The 25464-nt window shown below is 39.6% G+C and overlaps 2 protein-coding genes across 2 annotated transcripts; both read right to left on the minus strand.

The window, feature by feature from the left end:
- Window positions 1–2278: 2278 nt before the first annotated feature.
- Window positions 2279–9652, minus strand: LOC125426272 (olfactory receptor 1052-like). Its single transcript, XM_048484532.1, has 4 exons — window positions 9533–9652; window positions 7537–8468; window positions 3626–3670; window positions 2279–2368 (listed from the first exon to the last, which is right to left on the minus strand). Exons 2-4 carry the CDS (start codon window positions 8440–8442, stop codon window positions 2279–2281), a joined length of 1041 nt encoding a protein of 346 aa, XP_048340489.1. The 5' UTR covers window positions 8443–8468; window positions 9533–9652.
- A 3730-nt stretch (window positions 9653–13382) lies between these two features.
- On the minus strand, window positions 13383–15329 carry LOC125427048 (olfactory receptor 1019-like). The gene is made up of 2 exons (XM_048486030.1): window positions 15321–15329; window positions 13383–14297 (listed from the first exon to the last, which is right to left on the minus strand). The coding sequence occupies exon 2, from the start codon at window positions 14253–14255 to the stop codon at window positions 13383–13385; it is 873 nt and encodes a 290-aa protein (XP_048341987.1). The 5' UTR covers window positions 14256–14297; window positions 15321–15329.
- Between the last annotated feature and the right edge of the window lie 10135 nt (window positions 15330–25464).

Genomic DNA, 25464 nt, shown 5'->3' on the forward strand with positions numbered 1-25464 from the left:
GACCTTGAAGTGTGATGTTAAATGTTGATGTTATATGTTATATGTTAAGAAAGTAAACAATTTTGTTTTTTTTAATTTTGTTGTTGCAAACTCATTTCAAGTTCTGCCCCACAGAACCCACAGTTAGAGGTTACACTGTGACACTGGAATCCACCCCCAAACAGCATCACTTTCAATGGTGTTTAAATTAGGAAGCCCAGATTCTCCTTTTAAATCCATTTTAAAGGGAGAATCTGGGGTCCCCAGTAAAAATAACATTGAAAGTGATGGTGTTTTGGGGTGGATTCTCCCCCACCCTGAAACAGCATCACTTTCAATGTTTGAACTGGTGACCTCAGATTCTCACTTTAAATCCATGCCAAAGGGGGGTGGATTTAAAAAGAGAATCTGCGGAAATTTGGGGGCTGCCTGCTGTCAGGGCTACAATTATTAAGCTAGCAGCACCAAATTTTCAGGTTATCTTTAGGAGACTCTCCTGATGATACCACCCAGGTTTGGTGAAGTTTGTTTCAGGGGGTCCAAAGTTATGGACTCTCAAAGGTGTAGCCCCATCTACTATTAGCTCCCATTGGAAACAATGGGGAATGGGGGCACCCCTTTTGTGGGTCCATAACTTTGGAGTCCCTGAATGAAACTTCACCAAACTTGGCTGGTATCATCAGGAGTGTCACCTGACGATAGCCTGAAATTTTGGTGTTGGTAGCCTAAAAACTGCGCCTCCCTCAGGCCAAAAACAAAAAACCTACTTTAAAATGCAAACGGGGGGGGGGGGGGGGGAGCTTCGGACATGCAATGGAGAGGTTGAACCCGAGAACCCCCCCTTACCTACGTCCCTGCCTGAGCAAATCAATATGTGGAGGAGGCAATGTATTAGCACAGTCTAGCTGCTTCTAGGGATGTTTGAGAGTTGGGAAACAGCACTCACATACACAATTCTTTGCACAAATCAAGATATTCAAGGAGCAGCAGTGGCGTAGTGGTTAAGAGCAAGTGTACTCAAACCTGGAAGAACCAGGTTTGATTCCCCGCTCTGCCACTTGAGTTGTGGAGGCTTATCTGGGGAATTCAGATTAGCCTGTGCACTCCAACACATGCCAGTTGAGTGACCTTGGGCTAGTCACAGTTCTTCTGAGCTCTCACAGCCCCACATACCTCACAGGGTGTTTGTTGTGAGAGGGGAAGGGAAAGGAGTTTGTAAACCCCTTTGAGTGTCCTACAGGAGAGAAAGGGGGATATAAATCCAACTTCCTTCTTTCTTTCTTTCTTTCTTTCTTTCTTTCTTTCTTTCTTTCTTTCTTTCTTTCTTTCTTTCTTTCTTTCTTTCTTTCTTTCTTTCTTTCTTTCTTTCTTTCTTTCTTTCTTTCTTTCTTTCTTTCTTTCTTTCTTTCTTTCTTTCTTTCTTTCTTTCTTTCTTTCTTTCTTTCTTTCTTTCTGCTGCCCTAATTGCAAGAGCTCAGTGCGGATTACAGCAACAAATATAACATATAAAATTTAATTTAATGAAACAATTAAAACAACTATAATAATTAAAACCTAATCCAGACTGGACAAAATACATTTAAATTAAAATCGACTTGAAACCTTGAATCTGAGTTAAATTTAAGACCGGCAACAGATGTTATTAAGAAATAGAAAGGGGATTAATCGTTTAGGGTCGATAGACTGTTTCCATTTTTAGATACTCTAGCTAGGCAGGAGTGTTTTTATTTATATGTATGTGTCAATAAAAAATAAAGTCATTCAGAATAATTTTCTTCACAAAATGTGTTTTGTTGAAGGCACATTCAAGCACAGATTAGCCTGATGGAGTTTTTACATGCATTGAATAGCTGAAAAATTCTCCAGAAGTAACAGGGACAGCATTGATAATTGCAAAGAATGATGGCAAAGGAACTCAGACCCCACAAAATGAGGAATTTTGGAAGAGTGAGCAGCATTCTTATTCTATCTTCAGCCATTTCCAGTGAGCACTTTTCTCCCCAGGATGTAACTGATGAATGTACTTGGGATTTAGTGTACCACATTATTTTCTGGTACATGTATCTAGAAGTAAGAGCAGTGCAAATAGTAGCATGTAATTCAAACTTCTCTCTTGGCCCTTCTTATTTACAGGATCATCTCTCTCCCTATGCTCCTCCATGACATCTCTGTTCATGTCAGTAAAGGTTTTTGCAGATACAAATAGGCAAAATCAACAACTACCTTTACCTGTTCTTTCTCCATTGTGGATCCCACCTAGTGGAACGGTCTGCCCAAGGAGGTCAAGTTAATTCCCTCTCTATGCGAAAGGTCCCTCTCTGTGCATAATGGAACTATTCCAGAACGATTTTCTGACTTCCAGTACAGAAAATGGCTCTGGGTAGTCTTGCTAAAAGGAATGCAATGACACAATCATGAAAATACAGAAAGTTTAGAAAAGAATCAAAATAAAACTATTTCAAAAGAAATTCCCAGAGAAGAAGATGCTAGAGTGCTTTTAAAAACAGACTCCAGAGCCTAACCCTCTTTCAGTTGGCAAACTGTCAAAATAAAAACCAGAAAAGACACAACATTTTAAGAGGTCAGCAACCAGAAAGAGGGGAGGAATTGGTTTCTGCGTTAAAACTTTGTAAATCCTGGGTAACTGTTGAAGTACTGACATCTACTGATCAAAAATGGCTATTACATGCAAAGGTTCATTGACTGGTGATGTTATCAAAGTCATTAATAGTGTAAAAATGTTGTTCACCAGTCTGCAGACTCTTAGATCAGAAAAGGACTCTGTCATGCCCCCACAGAGGCTTCTGTTATTTCACCATTAAGCTTCAGTTTCCCCATAGTTAGCATGGTTTTAGTTCACTGTTAAGTCTTCTAAGGGAGGGTATTTTAGTTAGCCCCTGTCCCTTTAAGACATTTCCTAATAGGCAGTCTTCCTTTTTTACCCAGCAATCCTCTGTTTTAGTTCTAGCCAGTCAGTCATAGCGAGGTGCCAAGGGTAGCTGGAGACTGGAATATTTGTGACGTATATTTTATTTATTTATGTATTTATTATTTATTTATTTGTTAGATTTAGGAACCGCAAACCACCGAATGGCACTATGGTGGTCCATAGAGCGTAAGTTAAGGTTAACAGGAATTAGAACCAGACAAAGGCTGAAATAACTGAAAGAAAGCAAGACACAGTGGACTTTCTTGAAAGCAGCCAAGAGAAGACACATACAGCTTCAAATCTGCTCAAGACAAGCAAGTATTCTGATTTAGATGGACCCAAGGAAGGAGTTAGGGTCTTGATTCTCTTAAGTAATAAACCTATTGTTGAACTGTTGAATCTGGCTTGTGTCTCCCCACTCTGTCCTAGCCAAGTACAGGGCACCAAAAACAGATCCACTTCTATGAAGGACAATGTTAACAAGAATATCTTTACAATGAAGTCTGAACTTATGGATGATAGTAAAGAAATTAAACTTGATTTCAAAACAGTGGTACAATGGGAAAAATAGTGGGAAGACAATGGAGGAAATCAAAATTATGGAAAAATTGGGGACTCTGGACAAACTGAAGTCAAATTGCACAATCAAGTCATTCTTTGTTTGGAGTACCAGATTAGAGAAAAGGCCCTAAGGCTTAGAAAGGTCTCAGAAGATACAGGCTCAATAATGAAAGATTTGAAGAAGATCTCAGATTTAGCCAACTATCTACAGATTAAGGAAGAAGAATTGGCATGAAGGATTGAAGAAAATCTATAGAGTTTCATTAAAAATCCTAAAGTGAGAGGACTGTGTAGAGACATTGTCATACATTTTAAATTTCAAAGAAATGATAGGACAAATTCTAGAAATATGCACAAAGTCAACAATCAAGTAGAAGACACAGACATCATTGTGATGACAGAGATTCCCTTGAGAGTTCTACCAAAAAGGAAAGAATACACATTTTTAAAGGACATTTTAAAGAAAAACCAGATAAGATTTTCTTGGCTGAAATGGGTAGGGATTTTCTTTACCTACAAGAAACAGCAGCAAACAATTAATTCTATAGCAAGTACCAAAATGATCTTCAAGAAGGTGAAGAAATAGTTTATTTAAAAGTGGGCAGTTAGCACAATTAAGGGCTTTTAATTAACTGTTCTGGGAGAAGTTAGTGATAATTAAAGAGGGGATGATAAAGTTTGATACAAGGTTAAGAGGGATAGAGTATAAATGGCAGAAGACTTAAACTTTGGGAAAATACCGGTAAGTTAGGAAGATAGTTTGTATTGCTTCAAGGTAATACTCTAAATATTAAGAAATGTTTAGAAATAAGGAAGAAATGATGTTGGCTTAATGTTTTGAAAAACAATGAAAGGGGTTTAGATAAATTTGACAGCAGGTTTTGGGCAGGAAATCATTTAGTTGTATGTAGACTTTATGTTGTTGTTTTTCCCTTTGTAAGTATGTGGCTGGATCACTTTTATCCTTTTCTTTTGTTATAGTTAACAGACCAGGTGATCGGGAGCAACAGCCGCAGAAGGCCATTGCGTTCACATCCTACATGTGAGCTCCCAAAGGCACCTGGTGGGCCACTGCGAGTAGCAGAGTGCTGGACTAGATGGACTTTGGTCTGATCCAGCTGGCTTGTTCTTATGTTCTTATGTTCTTATGTTCTTATAGTTGATGTAATCCTAGTAATTAAAGAACATAAAGAATATATTTAAAGAGGGATTTTCTGTGCAGTTAATGAGCCTGCACAGTACAAAATGGTTTCATACAATTAACTTGGATAAACAACATTTGAGTTTTGCTGTCAATATTGTTGTATAGAGTTTAAAGAATTTGTACCAGCAAACTATTTGGGAAATCTTGTAATTCCAAAAATAAGAATAGCTTTCACTCAGACACAATTTAAAGTACTGTCAACTGGGCTACTAAAAGGGAGACAAAATTTGTAACAGAATTAGCCTTGTGGAATCATGAAGTGGAAACAATGGGGCATGTTCTTTCTTACTGCCGTTTTTGCAAGAAAATGTCTGACTAGCTGCTTCTGCCCATTTTATGAAAATTTCCAGGAACAACTGAAAAATCTTAAATGATTTTTTAGTAGATAAAAATAGTCAGACCATGCAGAAGGTTGCAAAATTCTGCATAGGGAAGCAGTTTATATTTTATTGTACATCTTAACATTTTACTTGGGTTTTTTTTGTATTTATAAACTACATGATCAGAATTGAAATTATTGTTATTGTCATTTGTCTGTATTTTAATTAAGTTGATTGTTGACCATGATATTAAATACATGTAATACATGTATTAATAGGTGAATGAATGTTATTTTTCCCTGTGATATTGCTCCCTTTGATATTGTTATTATGTAACAGTTATTGTGTTTTCCTACGCAAATGGTGTTATGTACTGTTAATTTGATTTTGTTAATTTTATTGATACTGTTAATGGGTCTACTGAAATTGTTTACTGTTGTTGGGATAATTAGTTTTGTTATTGCATTATAGTGTTATGTACTGTATTATGTTATGATGTATTATATTTTGATGCTGTTCACCATCTTGAGCCCTTCAGCGGAGGGCAGTATACAAATTAAAATTCAAATAAAATAAATAATAAATAATTGGAACTTGGTGATCTTTACTGCTATACATGGCATATTGTAAGTAGGACCATATTTCGTAATTTCTGTACTACTAAATGTGTCATGTTGATAATTATTCTGTGCTTTTGTTCCTTTCTGGTGGCTCCAGACTTCTGATATCCTACCATACTGATTACTGACTGTCCCATTTTGTCAATTGTATTGATGCACAATGTATTGATGCACAATTGATGCACCTTGAGTCCATGTAAGAGAGGCAGGCTACAAATGACATAAATGAAATAATAAATACATAAATAATATGGTCTGATTCATATTAGAACTGGTTTGCAAGACAGAGGGGAATAGATTTCACAGCTGTTGCACAGCACTTGCATGGCATTGAATGTATGAATGTGTTGATAATTTCCCACTAGAATTACTATAATGTCCTCAATAGAATTGTTTTTGAACAACTGTCAGAAGTTTCAGATGTATTCAGAGTGGAATGGGTTGCCTTTCTAATGAAGTAGGCAATATAAATGTCATAGTCTCAGATGCCAGAGATGTTACTGAACTGTAGACAAAAGAATTTACTGGCAGAGACTCTAGGCGGCTATTACGAGTAACCTGGATAATTGCATGGAGGCCTTACTGATCCTCCAGGAGGTTCTAGAAATGTCTTTGTAGTGCAATATTTTGCTGATCATGAAAACTGCTTGGTGAAAGAGGAGTCAGCGTACCTGTGGACTCAGACCTCTTGCACTGGCATCAGTGGCATCCTAGATGTTCATCCTACCAATCAGTATGGCTGTTGTGCTCAGGCAATTTTAGCAACAGTCCCTTCTGTCTGTTAGCTCTGCTTTACCAACTGTCCTTTTCTTAATGCAACTAATGTGGCTTGCCTTATCCAAGATTTTATAACATCATGGTTGGATTACTATTATGTGGTCTATCCTGAGCTGCTCTTGGAGAAAACTTGGTAACTACGGCTGGTGCAAAAAGCAGCAACAAGATGTAGCAAGTGAAAAAGATAGTGAAAATAATGTTTTAAAATAGAATAATTGATATAACTCAATGCATTTTGTAAAATCTATGCTAGTAAAGTTCACAACTCTTGGCATGAAATCTGAAACAATATTTGAGAAAATTAAAAATCTAAGGACTCTGTTGTTTACTTATAAAAGAAATTAAAGTAATGGTTATTGATGCAATAAAACTGTAGGAATTTTCTTTTATACATGGTAGAAACATAGAAGACATTTATAGAGACAAACTAAGCTAAATAATGAACATTTTGAAATAAGGGGCATGAAGGCTATTACAACTTGGTTGTGTGTTGCATGGTTCATCATTTAGGCAGTCCCCTTTCCTCCCATCCCACTTTACCCCATTGATTTTGTTTGAAAGCACATGTATCCCATTGAATAACATTGAACTTACTTTTGAGTAGACCTATAGGCAACTGCTCCCACAATATATGAAAGCAATTTATAGTTAAACTGTGCCTTCTTATTCAGTTTTGGAATTATAGCTGCAATGGTAATTTTGATTTGAATATTTCCTGTTTTATTTCTTTTTACAAAAATGTAGAATTTTTGTTTTTCACTAATACAGCATACAGCAAAATGCTTCTCTTAAAGCAATGTTAAGGATTTTCAGTATTTCCTCTGCAATCACAAAGATTAGACTTACATTTCTACAAAAAGAAAAAAAGAGAAAAGGACAAGCACCACAGAAAAATTAGTCACAGGTGACTAAATTATAGAGAAACATTGTCTTTCCTATATATAATTATCAAATTATCTGAGACATCTGCTAGTAGTACAACATGGAATACATTTTCCACCCTGACTGCTTTACAAAAATTCTTTACTTTTTGCCCTATTTTTGTTCATTAAACAACCAAAAACAATACTTTTATTTTGGTATCACCTTCTTTACAAAAAATAAGAGAAAACAAGAACCACATTACAAATTATAAAAGTTGATTACTCTTTTAAAGGCATCCTTTACTTCTTTGTTCCTCAAGCTGTAAATCAGTGGGTTCAGCATTGGGACTACCAGGGTATAGAACACAGCTGAGACTTTTTCTTGCTCCTGAGAGTACATGGAACTGGGTTGTAAATGACTTAAACTTACTGGTCCATAGAACAAAGTTACAGCAGTCAGATGGGAGGCACAGGTTGAGAAGGCTTTGTATCTATTCTCAGATGAGTGGATCTTTAGGATCGTGGTGAGGATGAATATGTAGGAGATTATGATGATCAGGAATGTAGAAAGAGCAATTACCCCAGAGAAGATGACCAGTAGAAGTTCATTAATGTGGATATCAGAGCATGCAACTTGCAGCATAGCTGGTGTGTCACAGAAAAAGTGGTTGACTGTATTAGGAACACAGAATGATAATATCAGTAAGCCAGATGTATGTGTGAATGAATTCAATACCCCTCCCAAATATGACCCTCCCAGCAGATAAATGCAAATCCTTTTGGTTATAACAGCAGTATAGAGCAATGGATTACAAATGGCTACATAGCGATCATATGCCATTGCAGCTAATAGGAACCCTTCAGTAGTCACAAACACCACAAAAAACCAATGTTGGGTGATGCAAGCAGCAAAAGAAATTGTTTTAGACTGAGCAAAATTCATTAGCAGCCTTGGAGCAAAGATGGAAGAATAGCAAATATCCACCAAAGACAGATTGCTGAGAAAGAAGTACATGGGGGTGTGGAGCTGGGGACTGATCCTGATCAATACAATCATTCCCATATTCCCTGCCAATGTCAGAACATAGATAATCAGAAATAAGACAAAGAGAGGGACCTGAAGAACAGGCTGATCTGTTAGTCCAAGAAGGATGAATTCGGTCACCATGGTGTAATTTTTCACAGCCATTGGATTGCAATGACATGTCAGGGCACCTGATGAACAGAATGAAAGGATGTGAGTCATTACACTCATCAGATCTCATTGACACACCAGAATTCTGAGTTGGGCAAATAAGACATTCTCTATGCAAAGTGCTGCAAACATTCAGGAGGCTAATATGCCTAAGGTTCTATATGAAAGGAGTTGCTAAGAGACTGGAGTGATTCTTTCTAAAGAATGGGGTTGCAGAAGAGCCAGTTTTACTTGAGTAGCTCTGCAGACTGAGAGATATCCTCAGCCTGTCTGGTGGGGGATGCTTTTTGAAAGAGCAAGAAGGCTTGGTGCCATCTCTTCATCCTTTTCTCAGGAAAAAACTGAAAAAAAGTATTGAACATTGATGGGTGACCGTGTTGGTCTGCAGCTGCAAAATAAAACAGGAATCTCATGGTGCCTAAACTATCATTTTTTTTGGTAAATACTAATTTTGTTAGTCTATATATGATGTCACTAGACTCCTGTTTCCTTTTAACTACAGTTGCTGTTTGTACTTGCTTGTGGCATGGCTTGAAATAAATATATATTTGAATAAATAAATATATATTTGAATATATTTTTATAAATAAATATATATTTGAAATAAATAAATATATATTTGAATATATATATATATATAAAACTCTGTTCTACCACTAGCCTTGTACAAGAGTTTTTCCTCTGCCGCTGCATCAGAGGAAAGCACCACTATTGACAGAACAGAACAGAATAATTTCCCTCACCATACGGGTTATACACCCCAGTGGTAAATGATTGTGGGGAAAATTTATTTCATTCATATTCATTATGGATACCTACATGAGACATCCATTTGCTTTCTGTTCACATCATTTCAGCTAACATTCTGGACATTTGAAGCTCTGCTCGTTGATTGTTGAAATGCTAATTTTACCTGCCTTGTCAGCAAAAAATTCTAAATGAATAATACTAATTGTTTGTGTCATAGATTTTAGATTTGTCAGATTATATTGCAGTCCTATAACTGGCATTTTCATTCATTCTAAAATAGAAAACATGCAACAAGTTAAATGAACATATTTTGATGCACAGTTTTTTTCAGTACCTTAGAAGTACAGAAAGACAAACTGGAAATCAGATGATTTCCCACATGAAGGCAGTTTACACTTCCAAATATTCTCGACTAAATGCATCACAGCACAGCACATGAGCAGGTGGCTTGATCATATCAGAAATGATTTGGGATGAAAGAGGGAGGTTTTATTTTTATTTTTTTAGTGACATCAGAATCCCTGAAGCAAGTCATATCTCAGAGAAAATAATTTAAAAATCCCTTAGGAAGCTTTGAAAAAAGCTCTTGTATTTTGAAAAGTTCGTTCAGATATACACTGCATCTCTTTTTGAATTAAAACAACACACTTTTCCCAATAGTTTTGATTTAAGCAAGCAAGATGCATTGTGGCAATTGTTCTGGGTAATACATGCCCCTCCCCTCTAAAAATTTAGCCTCTTAGAATTTTGGACTCTGTAACTCAGCTGGGTTCCCCAGCCCCCTTTCCTTCTGAAGTACCCACAGACAATGGGTGCAAGTTTCTGAGCATCTGTTCCATTCCCCCCACACACAGTCAAACTACCAGATAGTATGTGCTAGTGTTTTGAAAGTTCCCCATCTCTGATCCAGAGTCCCTGTGTAGATTCACAGTTACAGGGAACCCTGACAGTGGAGTGTATTGCTAAGGGTCTGTGTGCTGAGCAGTTACACTGAGGCATAGACTCTCCTTGGCCAGGAGCAGTTCTATTCCATCTCTACAGCCTTAATTTGTGGAAAGCTACCAGTATGTTAAAAAAAAGGTCCAGTCTGGACAAACTAGACAAGTGGATAGTTTAAAAGGGACAGAATCCCAGAGAAGTAAAATCCTTCCACTACCCTGACCTCTTACAAATACTGTGGGGTGCCTTCCAGGTGCAGAGTAAAGGCAAGAAACTGCATAGGTCCAAAGCAAATGTGGGCACAGCTTGAGGACTGTTGTTAGTCTTTAGAAAAAATGTGTTGGTTTATATGAAGAGGCCAGTGACAAAATTGAAAGTTTGATGGTGGAGGAAGGAACCCTCCAGGCAGAACGCTTTGATGTTTAGAAGAGGTTTTAGTTAAAGGTCGATTCCCCACTTCAAAAATGAAAGTAGATACAAACTGGTTTGGTAAGATTTGGGACATTTGAGCACGGTTTCATGGTCCCCACTGCACCTTCTGCCCCATTGTTCCCAGAAACACAGCAGCCATGCAGGAGTCCCCACTGTTGGTGGATCAAACACGAGATCCGCTCAGGGGCTATCCTGATTGGCTGCTATGTTGTGCAGGGGCAGGATTTGTTTTATTTTCAAACTGATGGATCCATGTCTCTGCGAGCATGCACAGAACGACCCTATGTGGGAACGAAGAAACGGGCGATTAAAACAAAGCCCCGTTTCCACGTGCCTTCATGTAGAAGTTTTTAAGTGAATGCAAAGTAGACACAAACACACTCCCCCACCTGCCTGGTCCAGGAGTTGTTTTGGCTTCCATTTTGGATTGGCAGTTCTCAATAGCAGAAATAGAAGCTGACACATTTTTGAATTGCCATTTCAAAAGGTAACTATGCAGTAAAGCTACAGTACCTGCACAAAAGAAAAAAAAGGGGGGGGAGGATTCTTCTGCATCATGGATGATGTCTCACCACCATCAGGAATAATACATTTTCAGCAGTTTCATGTAGAATAAATGCAATTGAAGAGGCAAGGGGAGGAATGTTTCCAAGAAACTAAGTTTGACCACTGGGAAAACTTGTGGTAAGCTGTGATGCAGAAAAGGCCTATAGCTAGTTTATACGGTATAAAATGCCACTGATATGAACTGAGAAGATATGGTGAATTTAGAGCCAATCGGCAATTCCTAGTCTGGGAACAGTCCAACCCACATTCATTCTCATTTTATTTGAAAACTTTAGTTGCCATTTCAGCATAACTAACAGTCAATCCAAAGCCTTCAGCATCAGGATGCAGTACCACTGAGGAGCCGTCCCACCAAGAGAGCTTTCTAATGGTGTGGGGAGCAATTTAAAAAAAATGGGAAAGCCCTCTATAGGTCTTATGCCTCCTAAAGGGTGGGAGCCAAGTCTGACATCGGGAATGCCCTGGCCTGTCCCACCACCCCACCTAGCATTCATCACAAATGCCAGGTCAGCTCTGCCATGGCCGGAACTTCTGGCTTTTGCAGAAGTGAGGCTGAGCAGCTAGTGGCCGCCGGCATGTCTGCCTCCTCCTCCAGGGTAAGTGCTCCTGGGAGGGCAAGTGCAAGGCTGATCCCCCAAGCCCTTTTACCCTCTCTCTCCCCCAACAGAGGTGTAAGGATATTAACTATTTTTGGGCCTTTCCCCACTCTCGTCGTTCCCTCTATGCCGCGCGCTGCTCTCAGCCCGCAGCATCCCAGGTGCGTGCCTGGCCGTCCCCACGACCCCGCGCTCTGCGCGGGGCCATCAAAAGGCGCCGTTAAGAAGAGCGCCTGGGATGCTGCACGCTGAGGGGCACTACAGCAGCAGCTTCGGGGTGGCTGCACTGTCGCCGCCCCTCTCAGTGGGGAGTGCCGAGGGACCCCGCGCTACTCTCCTGGAGTAGCGCGGGGCTTAAGGTAAGTGGGGAAAGGCCCTTTGTCAGTAAAGGAGATTTGTCTCCCATAATAGTTCTTTCTAATTTTGAATGTTTAAATTTAAACCATCATGTATCTTTTTAAATCCTCAATCTCTCCATGCATATGATACATTTCTTTCAAGAGCAGTCCTTCTGCAATGGTTTGAGAGGAGAGAAAGGGGTGGGAGAAAGAGGCTATGAAAGACAGATGACCAAGCATGAAGTTTCAGAATAATTCACAACTTTATTGGCCATTACTCTTGAATGTTTTGTGACAGGAATTCATCAGGCAAATGCTTTACAACACATTCTTGTTTCTCAAACTGCAGCTCAATTACACTTGAAGCAGTTCACTCTATTCCTATGTCTCCTATATATTCTATATTTCTATATACCAATGGCTGGCATTTACTCCTGGAGGAAAAGGGATGTGAGCACCACTCTTTTACTGGGGGCAAAACCTGCCCCACTCTTGATGGCAAGAGGCTAGGCTTCCACTGGCATGGAACTAATGAAGGAATTAGTCTCAATGTACATACTAAGCACTCCCAGGCTGTGATGGAATTCTAAATAGTTATCCACCAGTTTGCCCCCTCCCCTTTCCCAGTTCCCCTCCCCCTACTTACCTGGCTGCTGCACCCTCCCTAATTTGATGTTAGGGGGGAGGCCAGGGAAGTCAGCAGCTTCTTTCAGAAAGAGGCTTTCAGAGCCCCAGAAAGCCCCTTCACTCCTCCTCTCCTGGGAGACTATCTCCCAGGAGAGAGGGACCTAGGGGGCTTTCAGAGCCCAATCAGCCTGGTGCTTTTGCAGCCAGGCTGGTCAAAGCTTTCAAAGCTCCCTCGCTCTTTCTCTCCTGGGAGTCTTTCTCTCCTGGGAGGGGGACCAAGAAAGCTTTCAGAGCTGCAACCAGCCTGACGCCTTTGCAGCCAGGCTGTTCCGGGGCTCTGAAAGCCTCGGCAAGGTGCCCGGCTGCTCGGGGCTCTGAAAGCCCCCTCAGTCCCCCTTCCCTGGGGTGTTGGGATTCATTGAGCCAGTTCTCCAAACTGCCGAAAAATTAATTTAGCTGGGGTTCGGGCGAACCAGTGCACACTGGTTGCCTCCCACCACGGTTCCCAGGGATTCCTGAATATGAATGGGATTTCCCCCTTAAAAACAGTTTGCTCATGTACTATATTGCTTTCATCTGGAAAAGGATGTCCATTTCTCTGGATATACTGGATTTCCTGCTGCCTAAAGAATGGGATGGTAGCATAGAAGCCTTCTCTATAAATAATGAAAATAATTAAGGTGGTTCACTGAGAAAACACTTTTTTTCCAATCAATTTTTTAAAAGCACATTTAACATCTTTGTTCCTCAGGCTGTAGATCAGAGGGTTCAACATGGGTATTATCACTGTGTAGAACACGGAGGCCATTTTGTCTGTGTCAAGTGAATAGCTTGAATGGGGCCTGAAGTACATGAAGAGAATGGTCCCATGGTATATGGCCACAGCTGTGAGGTGGGAAGCACAAGTGGAAAAAGCTTTGTATCTCCCCTCAGCAGAGTGAATCCTTAGCACAGCTACAATAATGAATACATAAGAGATTATAATGATCAAAAGGGTGCTCATTTCAAACAAGCTGCCAAATGTGAAAATCAGCATCTCATTTAAATAGATATTATCGCAAGACAGTTTCAGGAGGGGGGTGAGATCACAGAAAAAATGGTTGATAACGTTAGAAGCACAAAAGGATAACCTTAGCAATCCACTTGTATGAATGAGAGAGTTCACAAAACCCACAAAATATGATCCAGCTACCAATGCTGTGCAAAGCCTTTTAGTCATTACAGCGGTGTAGAGCAAGGGATTTCGGATAGCCATGTATCGGTCGTATGCCATGGCAGCCAAGAGGAAGAACTCTGTGGTGGCAAAGATGGCAAAAAAACAATATTGTGCAATGCAGGCAGTAAACGAGATAGATTTGTTGCTCATCATAATGTTGACCAGCATATTAGGTGTGACTGTGGTGGAATAGCAAACATCTAGAAAGGACAGATTGCTGAGGAAAAAGTACATTGGTGTATGAAGTTGGGAATCAATCCAGATCAATACAAACATTCCAAGGTTCCCAGCCAAAGTGATAATATAAATTACTAAAAATATAGCAAAGAGCAGTGGGTGCATCTCCTGATGATCTGTCAATCCCAAGAGAATGAAATTGGTAATCTCTGTGTAATTGTCTCTAGCCATTGGTTTAACGTTTCCTGTTGGGATGAACACAAATGGTTAAAATACAAGCTTCTGGGAAATTTGATTCAGACTTCTTCTTACATTCTTCTTTAAAACTCTGATAGTGGCACTCAGCATGCTGGGGTGCTGAGAAGGGATGTCATTATTACTAGTGTCTTGAGAATCTTAACATCCCCTTTTACCTGGATATCGTGTTAATTTCATCAGATCATCCATTTTAGCAAGTTCATAATGGCAGATTGTGATTACTTTGCAACCCTATTTTACTTTTTCAACCTTGCTGCCATTTTCCCTAAAACCTGACCAACCTTAAAACAAAATGAAATATGACATCAGTGACAGTTTGGGATAAGCTTATAATATGACTTGGTCTTGATAACACAAAATTTAAAGTACTTAAGAATAGCATAACAATAACACCAAAAGATCAATGATCAGTTCTCAGAAACGAATAGAGCTGCTGTGGCAGTGGCTGCTGTTGTCCCAGGTCCTCACTGGTGAGGTAACTAATTGCCTAACCCAGTGGTTCTCAACCTTCCTAATGCCGCGACCCTTTAATACAGTTCCTCATGTTGTGGTGACCCCCAACCCTAACATTTATCCATTTTACAGATGGAGAACACTGATGCAGAGAGTCTTAGGTTATTCGACCCCCAAAGGGGTCGCGACCTACAGGTTGAGAACCGCTGGCCTAACCTATGGAAGGATTAAACATTATGCCACAAAAGGAGCTTCCTGCCCTTCTGATGCAGAAGGAAGGAAATGGATAGGTTGCTCATGAAAGTAGGGCAAATTTGTAAGCACACTGAATCATCAGGCATGCCGTAGGGTTGTTTCTAAACAACCCATCATTCATCCTTATGGGGATGGGTTAAGAGGGGGCGTTCTGTGTGGTGAGCAGCATAAACCAAAAACTTAGCTATCTGTACAGCTCAACTGGGAAGAGTAATAAACGTTCCACCTCATGGCATAGGCAATAAACTGATGGCTGTTTGGAGCTATGGTGGTGTTGCCCAAACACAGAGGCCCTTTCCGCACGAGCCAAATATAGCATCCCAGGGACGGCAAAAACGCCGTCCCTGGGAGAGCGTTCGCACAGGATCAAGGTTTTGATAAACAGTGGCTTCCCGGCGGCCTGATGTGAACCGCACCACCGGGAAGCCACTGCTTTCCCATTGGCTCCACTCACCTTTTTGTGCAGCGTCCCTCTGGAGGGCTGCAGAGACCCACCCATGCTGCCCTGCGACCTCTCTAGTCAAGTCCCCCTGTGTCATTAAGAAAGAATACAGTGCAACAGCTCCAACATCTGGTACAATAGGCTGCATTATAAAGATACTGCTGTTGAAAATATCTATATAATTACTAGAAATTTGTATTCCCCAAATTATAAGACTATAAGAGGAACTCTGATTGAATACATCAATGCTCTGTCTAGTCCACCATCAATGTTTCACAGTGGCCAATCAAATGTCAACTGAAGGCCACAAAACATAGCATGGAGGCCAAAACATTACTTGGTTGCCCCTCCCCTTACAGCATTAGTATTCAGAAGTATTCTGCTTTTGAACTTGCCAGTTCAATTTATTCTTCATGGCTAATAACCATTGATGGACCCAATCTTACTGTAAATTATGGGAAAAACCGATGTTAGCGGTTTCTGATAAAAAGCTGGTTGATCTTATAATGGCTCTTTATAATGACAACAAACTATGTATAATATATTATTCAGCGGGTAGACTTACAGGAATGATTCTGATGACGAGAGGTGTTCGACAAGAGTGTATTTTAGCTCCAACCCTCTTTAATGTTTTCATGAACAATTTGGAACAGATATTATTGAATCCTAATGGACATCTGCTTAAGATTGGTCCTAGGAGAACACCTCTCCTTCTATATGTGCATGCTGCTGCTCTTTTATATAGAACTAACTGCACACTCTCTTTTGCAGTTACCAGGTACTGGGATCTACTTGGAACTGAGTTGTTGAAAATGATTGAAATGTTCTATGAGTTCCTGTGATGAATGATGAACGTATTTATCCTAGCACTCTCCAATGAATATGCAAGAGAAACAAGTTTGGATTTCTTTAGTTTATTTAAGTAGCTGATCCACTTCATCATCAAACCATTAACTATTTTAGGGAAAGATACAACTGCACCTTCATTTTGGCATCTCCAGTTTGACTTCAAAGTTGACCAGAAATGTTGCCAGATTTTTTATCCTAGCTTGCATATGAGTCTTCCAAAAGGAGCTGAGATTTATCTCCCTCTTTCCACATGTCACACAGATATCTAAGGGTTTGCTTGATAATGCTCTGCACCAAGCATGTGGTCTCCCATCCCATTCCACCTTATAGGCTGCTGAAGGAATACCTATAAATTGTGGGCAGGTTGCCAAGTTGTTCTAGGAGCAACTTGCTCTGTTCCTGCCATCTTTAGTAACAGACGAACCAAGTCAGTTGCCTACTTACTCTAAACTTCTCAAGACAACATGCAGCATGAAGAAAGAAATATAATTCCCTAAAAAGTCAGTCATAAGAGATCCAGAAAATCCTACTTGGGCCACCAAATGATTGGCTAGACCTATGTTCCGAGTGCAGGTTGGTGGGTGAAAGCCTGCATAGAGAGGGCAGCAGGCCCCTTTTATGGTTTCCTTACATGGTTTCCTATAGATTAGAAAATTAATTGATCCAGTCAGTTTCTTTATCTGATATCAATTCAGTCAATCAATTCAGTCAAATTCAGTCAATTTCTTTATCTGATATCAATAATGCATTTACTTGAAAGGAAGATGACCGTGAATGCAAGATGACCCAATTAAAATGTCATACATCTATTGCAGATAGTAAGTGCCTACATGATTATATTTATTTATTGTTTGAGATCTATATTCAGCAGACACAGTACTGTAAAAGATAAATACATACAACATTTATAAAACAGTTTTCATAAAGCATAAGTACCAGATAAAATAAAACATCTTCCATCAATACTAAAATGTATCCTGTTTGTATGCTCCCCAAAGATATGGAAGGTAATGCAAGCATGTACCATCAGATGACTACAGCAACTGACAGTGCAAGATGGGAGATGACGTAATCTCCCCCAGAAAGTTGGGCTAGTCAACAGAACCAGTTTTTCACCACAATGAATGCAAACTTTCCCCCTCCCATGTTGTCTAGAGTGGCCTCTGGTATGCTCACAAGCTCCTCTGTTTTTTTGAGGCAAGCAGCAAATACACTCACTTTACTGATCTTCTGGAGGACGAGCATACATAATTGGTGTCCTTCTTTTGGTTTGAGCAAGCCTGCTTCAGATATCAAGTACTTTGTGATTAATGAAGTTGTGAGTTGACTATGAACAAAATGAGCCACTTTACCATATTCTAATATCTGCTTACATACAGATGTACAGCACAGAATATTTAGATAAACCTGAAAAGAGCCATATCTTGAAGAAATAGCTAATGATATGCAACCTACCTTCTGGAAGATGAGAACATACTCAGTAGCTTCAACTTTCATCCATGATTTTCTGAAGACCTTATATTTAGTTTAGGGAGATTGGAGTCAAATCCCACTTTGTCAAAAACATCCCTAATGCACATACAAGGCAATTATCTCTCCTCCCAGTGGTATGTTTTTAAAGAAGGGTATTTGATCTCAAAATAATACTGATTGCCTGAATTTTTTTGTCTGTGTTGTTTTTCTTCTTACAGGATTACATGGGATTGTATAGTTGCCCCACCCCAACAAACAAACAATATTTTCACATGCTTCTGAATATTTTCAATTCCGTATATGTCATTGGTGTTAACATTAACCTTCTCAACCCTTATTTCTCAAAAAAGTATTCTGGGTCATCTCAATCATCACAATGCTTTCTTTCTTTCTTTCTTTCTTTCTTTCTTTCTTTCTTTCTTTCTTTCTTTCTTTCTTTCTTTCTTTCTTTCTTTCTTTCTTTCTTTCTATAGATTATGAACCACTCACATCGATTAGTGTGAGAATGAGAAATTTTATTATTCTCAGAGATGGCCACATTCAGTTGTGTGGAGGCCACTTTGTCTGTACCCAATGATAGCTAGATCTAGATTGGAAATACATGAAAAGAATTGTGCTATGAAAGATGGTTACTGTCATGAGGTGAGAAATGCAAGCGAGAAGGTGTTGCTCCTGCTCTTGAGAAGGCATTGCTCCTTAACACTTTGACCATAATGAAAACATAGGAGATGAAGAATGTGATGATGCTACTCATTTCAGCTAAGCTGCCAAATTTGAAAAGAAGCAATTCGTTGATGAAAGTGTTTCTGGAGGACAGTTTTAGCAGGGTGGTGATATCATAGAAGAAGTGATTGTGTCACAACTTTTTAAATAAACTTGTCCCAGACTTGCCCAATAAACAAATCAGTACTTTGAAAGCAGAATTCTTATTTATTGATTACAAGCATGTTGACTTATATTGTCAGAACTGCATACATTAAAACAGGAAAAGCATTACATCCCCCAGTATAGACATGTCACATTCACATCCCCCCTCCTATTCTCCTTTTGGGTGGGAAAGTACACTCACATACTCAAACATATTCTTCAGACAGTGAGAACTTGGAAAGAAACAGACATCTTTTGCCATCCCCTGCTTCCTAGCGGCAGAACCATTACCAAGGTAAGAGTCAGACTGGTACTGTCTGGATGAAATGCAAACAATTCTCCAGGCTGGTCTGTAAGCACTCTAAAGAAAGAAATATGGCAGGATCCTGGCTAAGACATTAGAGGGTCATGACAAATTGATGACATTGGAATAACAATGGCCCATCACCAGCACCTTGACCAGTTTCTTTGATATACCAGCACCTGAAAGAAACACTCCTTTGGTTCTGGTGGGTTTTCCGGGCTGTGTCCGGGGATTCTTGTTCCTAACATTTTGCCTGCATCTGTGGCTGGCATCTTCAGAGGTGTATCACAGAGGGAAATCTGTTACACACTGTGTCCAGAGAGAAGGAAATGTTTGGGGTATATATTGTCTATGTCCCAGGGTGGGGAACCAATCAGTAAGTGTTTGCGTGGATCTTGTTATGCAAAGATATGGTTGTTTGTGGGTGGATTCCAGCATCACAGCGGCCGCCCAATTGGAGTGTGTGTGTGCAAAACTCAGATTTTGCACCAGGCTCCATTTTCCCTAGATACGTGAAGTATGGTATGATGAAAGAGGTTACCTGGCTTGGGGTCAGGCAGTGAGTTTCATATTATTCTCTTTTCTCTTTGCCAATGTCCACTAAATCATTTTATATTTAATTGGCTTAGAATACATGTATACAAGTCTGTTAGCAAAGGATATTTCTGCAGTTTTCTGGTATTTTCACATTTTCTGGTATTTCACATTAAATTTTCATTCAAATGGTGATGTAGTATTGCATAACAACCAGCTGCACACTGTACCAAAATATGGATACTCAACTGCAATGGTGAATCCAGTATGTTAGGCCCTTTCCACAAAGGTGGTTAATGGCGCCCCGGGGACGGCAAAAACGCTGTCCCCAGGGAGCCATTCACACAGGGGGCGCAGCTGCTGCGCCGTCCTCGCACTGCCCGACCAGCGTGAAGCCGGCGTTTCCCAACCTCGCTTGGCAAACGAGGTTGTTGGGAAATGCCGGCTTCCAGGCGCCTTCCCTCCCCCCCCCACCAGGCGACTCACCTGTCCTGTGGCCCTCCGGCGCATCGCTGAGGCCTGGGGACATGCCCCCTTTGCCCTGCGACCCTGGAGCGGTCGCGCAGGGCAGGGGGGCGTGTCCCCTGGCCTTGGCGATGTGCCGGAGGGCCGCAGGACAGGTGAGTCGCTCTGACGACGGCGCAGCTCTGCACCGTCGTCCCTGCCGCTTCTGGGACCGTCCATGCGAACGGTCCCAGAGGGGTCGGGTCAGCGTGGATTGGGCCGACCCGACCCATTCCGCCTCCGTGCGGAAACGGCCTTAGTTTCCTGAATGACAGTTTGAATTTGGGTCATTCTGGAAATTGCATGGATCAGTAGCAGCCAATAAGAATATTGTTCAAGATCAAGGCCTGTGAAGGGGACCTGTTGACTACAGGGCTGTGGTAAGCATATTCAATTAAATATGTAGCTTTGGTATTGTCAGAAGTCTAAAAATACTGAAAATGCACAGGACTCTGGACAAGGTACAATTAAATCAGATCAGGGTTAAGTAGGTGTCCCTTAATCCATTTCATATTTGTTCCAGAACTATGTTCTATGTTGTTTTACCCCTGATTTCTGGTTTTACTAGAAAAAAGTTCTAAAATTTGTTCCAGTATTAGACTATGCAGCTTGCCTCCATTTTTTTTGCTTCCAATAGTAAGTGTGTAACATTTCCTTTACCATGTAATTATTTTGTTATTCCCCTCTGCCATGGAACTCCCCAAAAGTCCTTGAATTAGGGGGCTCTCTTCACCATCTCTTTGCTTCTCATAAGGGCACCATTTTCCAAATAATAATGAAGTGTGCTCAGGCTGAGCTATAATGGCTTGTTCACTGTACCTTGTGTCAGTAAGCTTAATGACAGTGTTTTCTGTGTAAGGTGGGATAGTTCTTTTCAGTTTTACAGATAGCTGTGCTTGGATAATAGATGCCAGTCAAAGTAGCAGAAACTTTGCATAACTTTGCAAGGCTAACTACTGTGTATGTCACTAGCCTCTACCCAGAAGGCTAAGGACATTTTAATTATCTCACCAGTTCCTGTCTAGAAAGACGGAGTTCTAGATTCTTTCCAAGTGACAAACATGTTGGATGGAAAGGAGTCATCAACATTCTCCAACACATTCTTATGACTGATAGTTATTTCATTCTCCATTTGGTGTGAATAAACATTATTCAGCCATCAAGGAAAAAGCAATGGTGAGCTTGACATATTTTCATGTATTTCAGAGTGGGGGTTGGTGAGGGTTAAGTTGCCTTTAAAGATATTACAAAGTTTGAAGAAATTTTATGTTCAGAGTATAAAATATTTTACTTTGAAAATCTTTTAACAGCATTATTGCATTCTAAAGATATCCTTTGATCTTTTCTCACTAGTTCAAAAGATTTACATAAGGCTGCAAAGTTCCATCAGTATATTAATCTGGTAGCACTTTAGATGACTGATTATTGGTGAGAGGGGGATTTGCAGTGCAATACAAAGAAGAGTTAACACCCTTCAAAATTAATCTACCGTAAATTACTAGGCGTGGAAGGGTGTAACTTTTGCTTAGGGTTGCATTGTTAATCAGCAAGGGCCATGTTTAGTAGCAAATTTTTTTAAATTACTATCGTGATATATTTTTAATAATATGGAATAGAAAAATTATTCCTTAGTAATGAATTGTAGCATTTATGTATGAAGTTGTAAAATGCCTTATGTTTCTATATCTTGATCACCTATGTCAGTGGTGGCGAACCTTTGGCACTCCAGATGTTATGGACTACAATTCCCATCAACCCCTGCCAGTATGGCCAAGTACCCCTGCTGGCAGGGGTTGGTGGGAATTGTAGTCCATAACATCTGGAGTGCCAAAGGTTCGCCACCACCACAGATTATGTTAAAGTTTTAGCAGTTTTTATGAGTTAATGGATTCAATTACCCAATTAATTGGTTAAAGATAACAGATCAATCAACTACAAACTACAACTGGTGAGATTTAACTTTAAATTACAATTACAGATAGAAATATTAACTCAGTTAAAAGTTTATAAAACTTTAGAAGTCTTTAGGCATACATTATTCATGAAGATTATTTTTCTTCTCTGAACTGTAATACATTTACATTTAAATCTGTTTGATTCAATATTCTTTAGACTGCTTTTTGATGTAACAAAAATGTTATTCAGCAGTTCTGACTATAAGGAAGGAGTAGCTTAGTATTTGTCATTATTATACTGCATTTAATATGAACACCACTTTATAGCCTATATTGTTTACTTGCTGATCAATGCTATGAAAGAATATACAAAACTAAACTCATATGTACCTCTTGTAGTGATTTACAGTCCTTCTGCCCTTGTTGGTGAGCAAAACAGAGGGAAATTTTAAAATGTGTATATCAGGTTCCAGAAAACAGAAAGGCAATTTTGAGCATCCTTGTTCCCAGTAGTTGAGGGGGGGCCAAGCAGAAAGGCTGAGTTGTAATCACATTTCTAATCTTCATGGTGTTAGGGAGGCACACATGATTTGGGTCTTAACAACACTGATCTATCACTGAAGGGGAAACAGGAGGTTACATCTGCATCCCAAAACACTGATTCTCTTTAGACTCTGAAATACTTCAATTCACCCCAACTGCAGCAATTTCCATGCACAGATATCTGATAGTGAATACAGATTGCTACAGTTGAGAAATGACTGAGTAAAAAGTCAAGACAGAAGTTACTCTTGATTAAATGGTATGATCTTGCTTTTATCTCTTGGACTGGAATGTGAATAAGTTCTAAACTTTAGATACATTATTTCATTTTTAGTTACTTACCTTCTTGTTATTAATCACAATACTTCCTACTGGATATTGCCTATGAAAACTACCATCTCATAAAAGTGAGTACAGTACAAAACATAAATTAAAAAGCACATTCAAATATGCAAACTATATGCATTTCAAATTAATATGGAAATGATAGTTCTTAGTAATTCAGTTTTTGATGGTTTTCCTTTTTCTGCAGTTACATGTTAATTTTCCAGTATCAGCCTGAGTTTTTAAACTATGTTTTCCGGATGCTTTTATTCTGAGACACTGGATTTATTCAAAAAGTATTAGAAAAAAAGGAAATCATAAATGCATTTGAAATATTTAAGTGTATGCAGATTGTTTAGGCTTCACCCCTGTCAAATGGATACTACCAAATATAATTTGCTTATTCAGAATTTTTTCGAGTTTGAAAATATAAATAATACATGTCAATTCCAGACATATTTATATTTGAAGGAGCTCTTCTAATTTGCAAAAATTCTAAAATCATGGACCTCAGAATTATGAGGTAAGTCATAGTGTTCCTACTACAAATGAGAAACTGAGGCCCCTTCCACACCTTCAGAATAATGCACATTCAATCCACTTTCACAATTGTTTGAAAGTGGATTTTGCTATTTCGCACAGACCTAAGATAGGATCCCTGTTTTCCCAGTTCCTGTCTCATTTGCAGCAGCAAAAAACTGCTGCAGGGTCCAGTTGTTTGTCCGGCTGCTGGTTCCATATGTCTGCCCATATGTCTGCATCCATGTAGAACCAGGAGTGGGATGAACAGTCCTCTGCATAGCAGGGTTTTGGTTTGTTTGCTGTTGAAAATGGTGAAGCGGAGAGGAGAGGAGAGGAGAGGGAAGGCTGAAGCACCCTCTGCCACTGCGCCATCCTCCACAGCCAATTCAGGGCTCACCTGATCATTTTTAAGATGTGTTCTGGTCAAACCTTTAACATGAGTTGTTCTACATCTAAAGCAATGAGATCATTACTTTTTAATAGAATAGAATCTAAAAATTCAGAAATAATAGAATGTGGTAACAGATTGTTTGATGTTACACTAGGACAGCCTGTCAATAAGTTTGTGCCCTCACATAAGAGGAGTTGATCTGGAATTGTGAAGTGACTTAGCAATTGCTGATTTTAAAAATGGTAACACATTGGAAAAGGCAGACAGTGGAAATGAGGCAAGGAGAATGTGGGTGGGACATTAAAAATGCACACCTTCTTATCTTCAGATTTACAGCATGCAAAGGTGTTTTGATTGCAGTTTTTCCAAAATGATAATTTATTTATCTATTTATCTACTTACTTCATTTATCCCATTAAGACTCAAGGTCCACAGTGCATAAAAAGTGCCTTCAAGTCACAGTTGACTTATGGCAACCCTGTAGGGTTTTCAAGTCAAGAGATGTTCAAAGGTGGTTTGCCAATGCCTACCCCCACATGGGCTGAGAGAGTTCTGAGAGAACTGTGACTGACCCAAGGTCATCCACCAGGCTTTGTGGAGGAGTCAGGAATCTGGTTCTTTAGATTATAGTCTTCTTCTCTTAACCACTACAATACATTGGCTCACAGGGTCCATGACAGGGTTATAAAAGGCAATGCAATTAAGAAAATATAATGCAATAAAACTGAATCACACAAGGTAAAAAACAATTCAACAGAAAACCAAGTTAGGAAACCAATAAATTAGATTTCACAGTTAAAGGATGCTGAATGTCAGACAGTATAATACTTTAAGTAGTTCAAGAGGAAAAAAGGGCCGTCAAGCAATTTCACAGGCAACTGAATTTAAAATTCTATTCTCTATATGCAAATCTCTCTCTCTCTCTCTCTCTCTCTCTCTCTATCTATCTCTCTATCTCTCTATCTCTCTATCTCTCTATCTATCTATCGAGAGAGAGAGAGTTAGTTTTACATGTTGCAGGCAAGGGGAGGAAATCTGTAGGCTTGGATCTTGATGTATTTTTCTGCCAGCAGAAGAATTCCCATCGATAGCACATGACTCTTTATTGTTCCCATTTTTTACAGCCCAAAATGGCCTCTTAATGCTGAATTGGGGAGGAAGGGGTGTCAGAGGGAGTCAGAGGAATTATTTATTTTATTCAATTTTTATTTTTTTAACTTATAGGCTGCCTCTCTCATATGGACTCAGCGTGGCTTTCAACTGTAATTAATAACAGTACAGCAATTAAACATCAATCAAACATTCTTATCCCATATTCAACAGCATAAATCTCTATAAGAAATAATCAAAATTTAAACTAATTCCCATGAAATCAACAATCACACTAGAAAAGTTAAGGAAAACAGAGGAAGAAAAGTTTGGATTTATATCCTCCCTTTCTCTCCTGTAAGGAGACTCAAAGAGTCTTACAATCTCCTTCCCCCCCCCCCACAAACACCCTGTGAGGTGGGTGGGGCTGAGAGAGCTCTGAAGAACTGTGATGAATCAGCCATTTATTGGAGTGCATGGGCTAATCTAGTTCCCCAGATAAACCTCCACAGCTTAAGTGGCAGAACAGGGAATCAAACTCGGTTCTCCAGATTAGAGTGCACCTGCTCTTAACCATTATGCCATTGCATGGAGAAAGGAGGGAAAGGAAGGGACAGGGAAGGGAAAGAGAGGCAAGCTATATGAATACCATTTCTGTCCTCAACTGTAGG

This window comes from Sphaerodactylus townsendi, linkage group LG02 (genome assembly GCF_021028975.2).
Source record: "Sphaerodactylus townsendi isolate TG3544 linkage group LG02, MPM_Stown_v2.3, whole genome shotgun sequence".
Lineage (NCBI taxonomy): Eukaryota > Metazoa > Chordata > Lepidosauria > Squamata > Sphaerodactylidae > Sphaerodactylus > Sphaerodactylus townsendi.

What these genes read in the sequence shown, in the direction of transcription:
- LOC125427048 (XM_048486030.1), bottom strand. Translation starts at nt 14,255, where the DNA reads ATGCACCCACTGCTCTTTGCTATATTTTTAGTAATTTATATTATCACT.
- LOC125426272 (XM_048484532.1), bottom strand. Translation starts at nt 8,442, where the DNA reads ATGGCTGTGAAAAATTACACCATGGTGACCGAATTCATCCTTCTTGGA. An exon ending in TAAAGGATGCCTTTAAAAGA is followed by an intron (nt 3,671 to 7,536) that starts GTAATCAACTTT and finishes ATCTGTAGATAG; the next exon opens with TTGGCTAAATCTGAGATCTT. An exon ending in AATCTTTCATTATTGAGCCT is followed by an intron (nt 2,369 to 3,625) that starts GTATCTTCTGAG and finishes CATTCCTTTTAG; the next exon opens with CAAGACTACCCAGAGCCATT.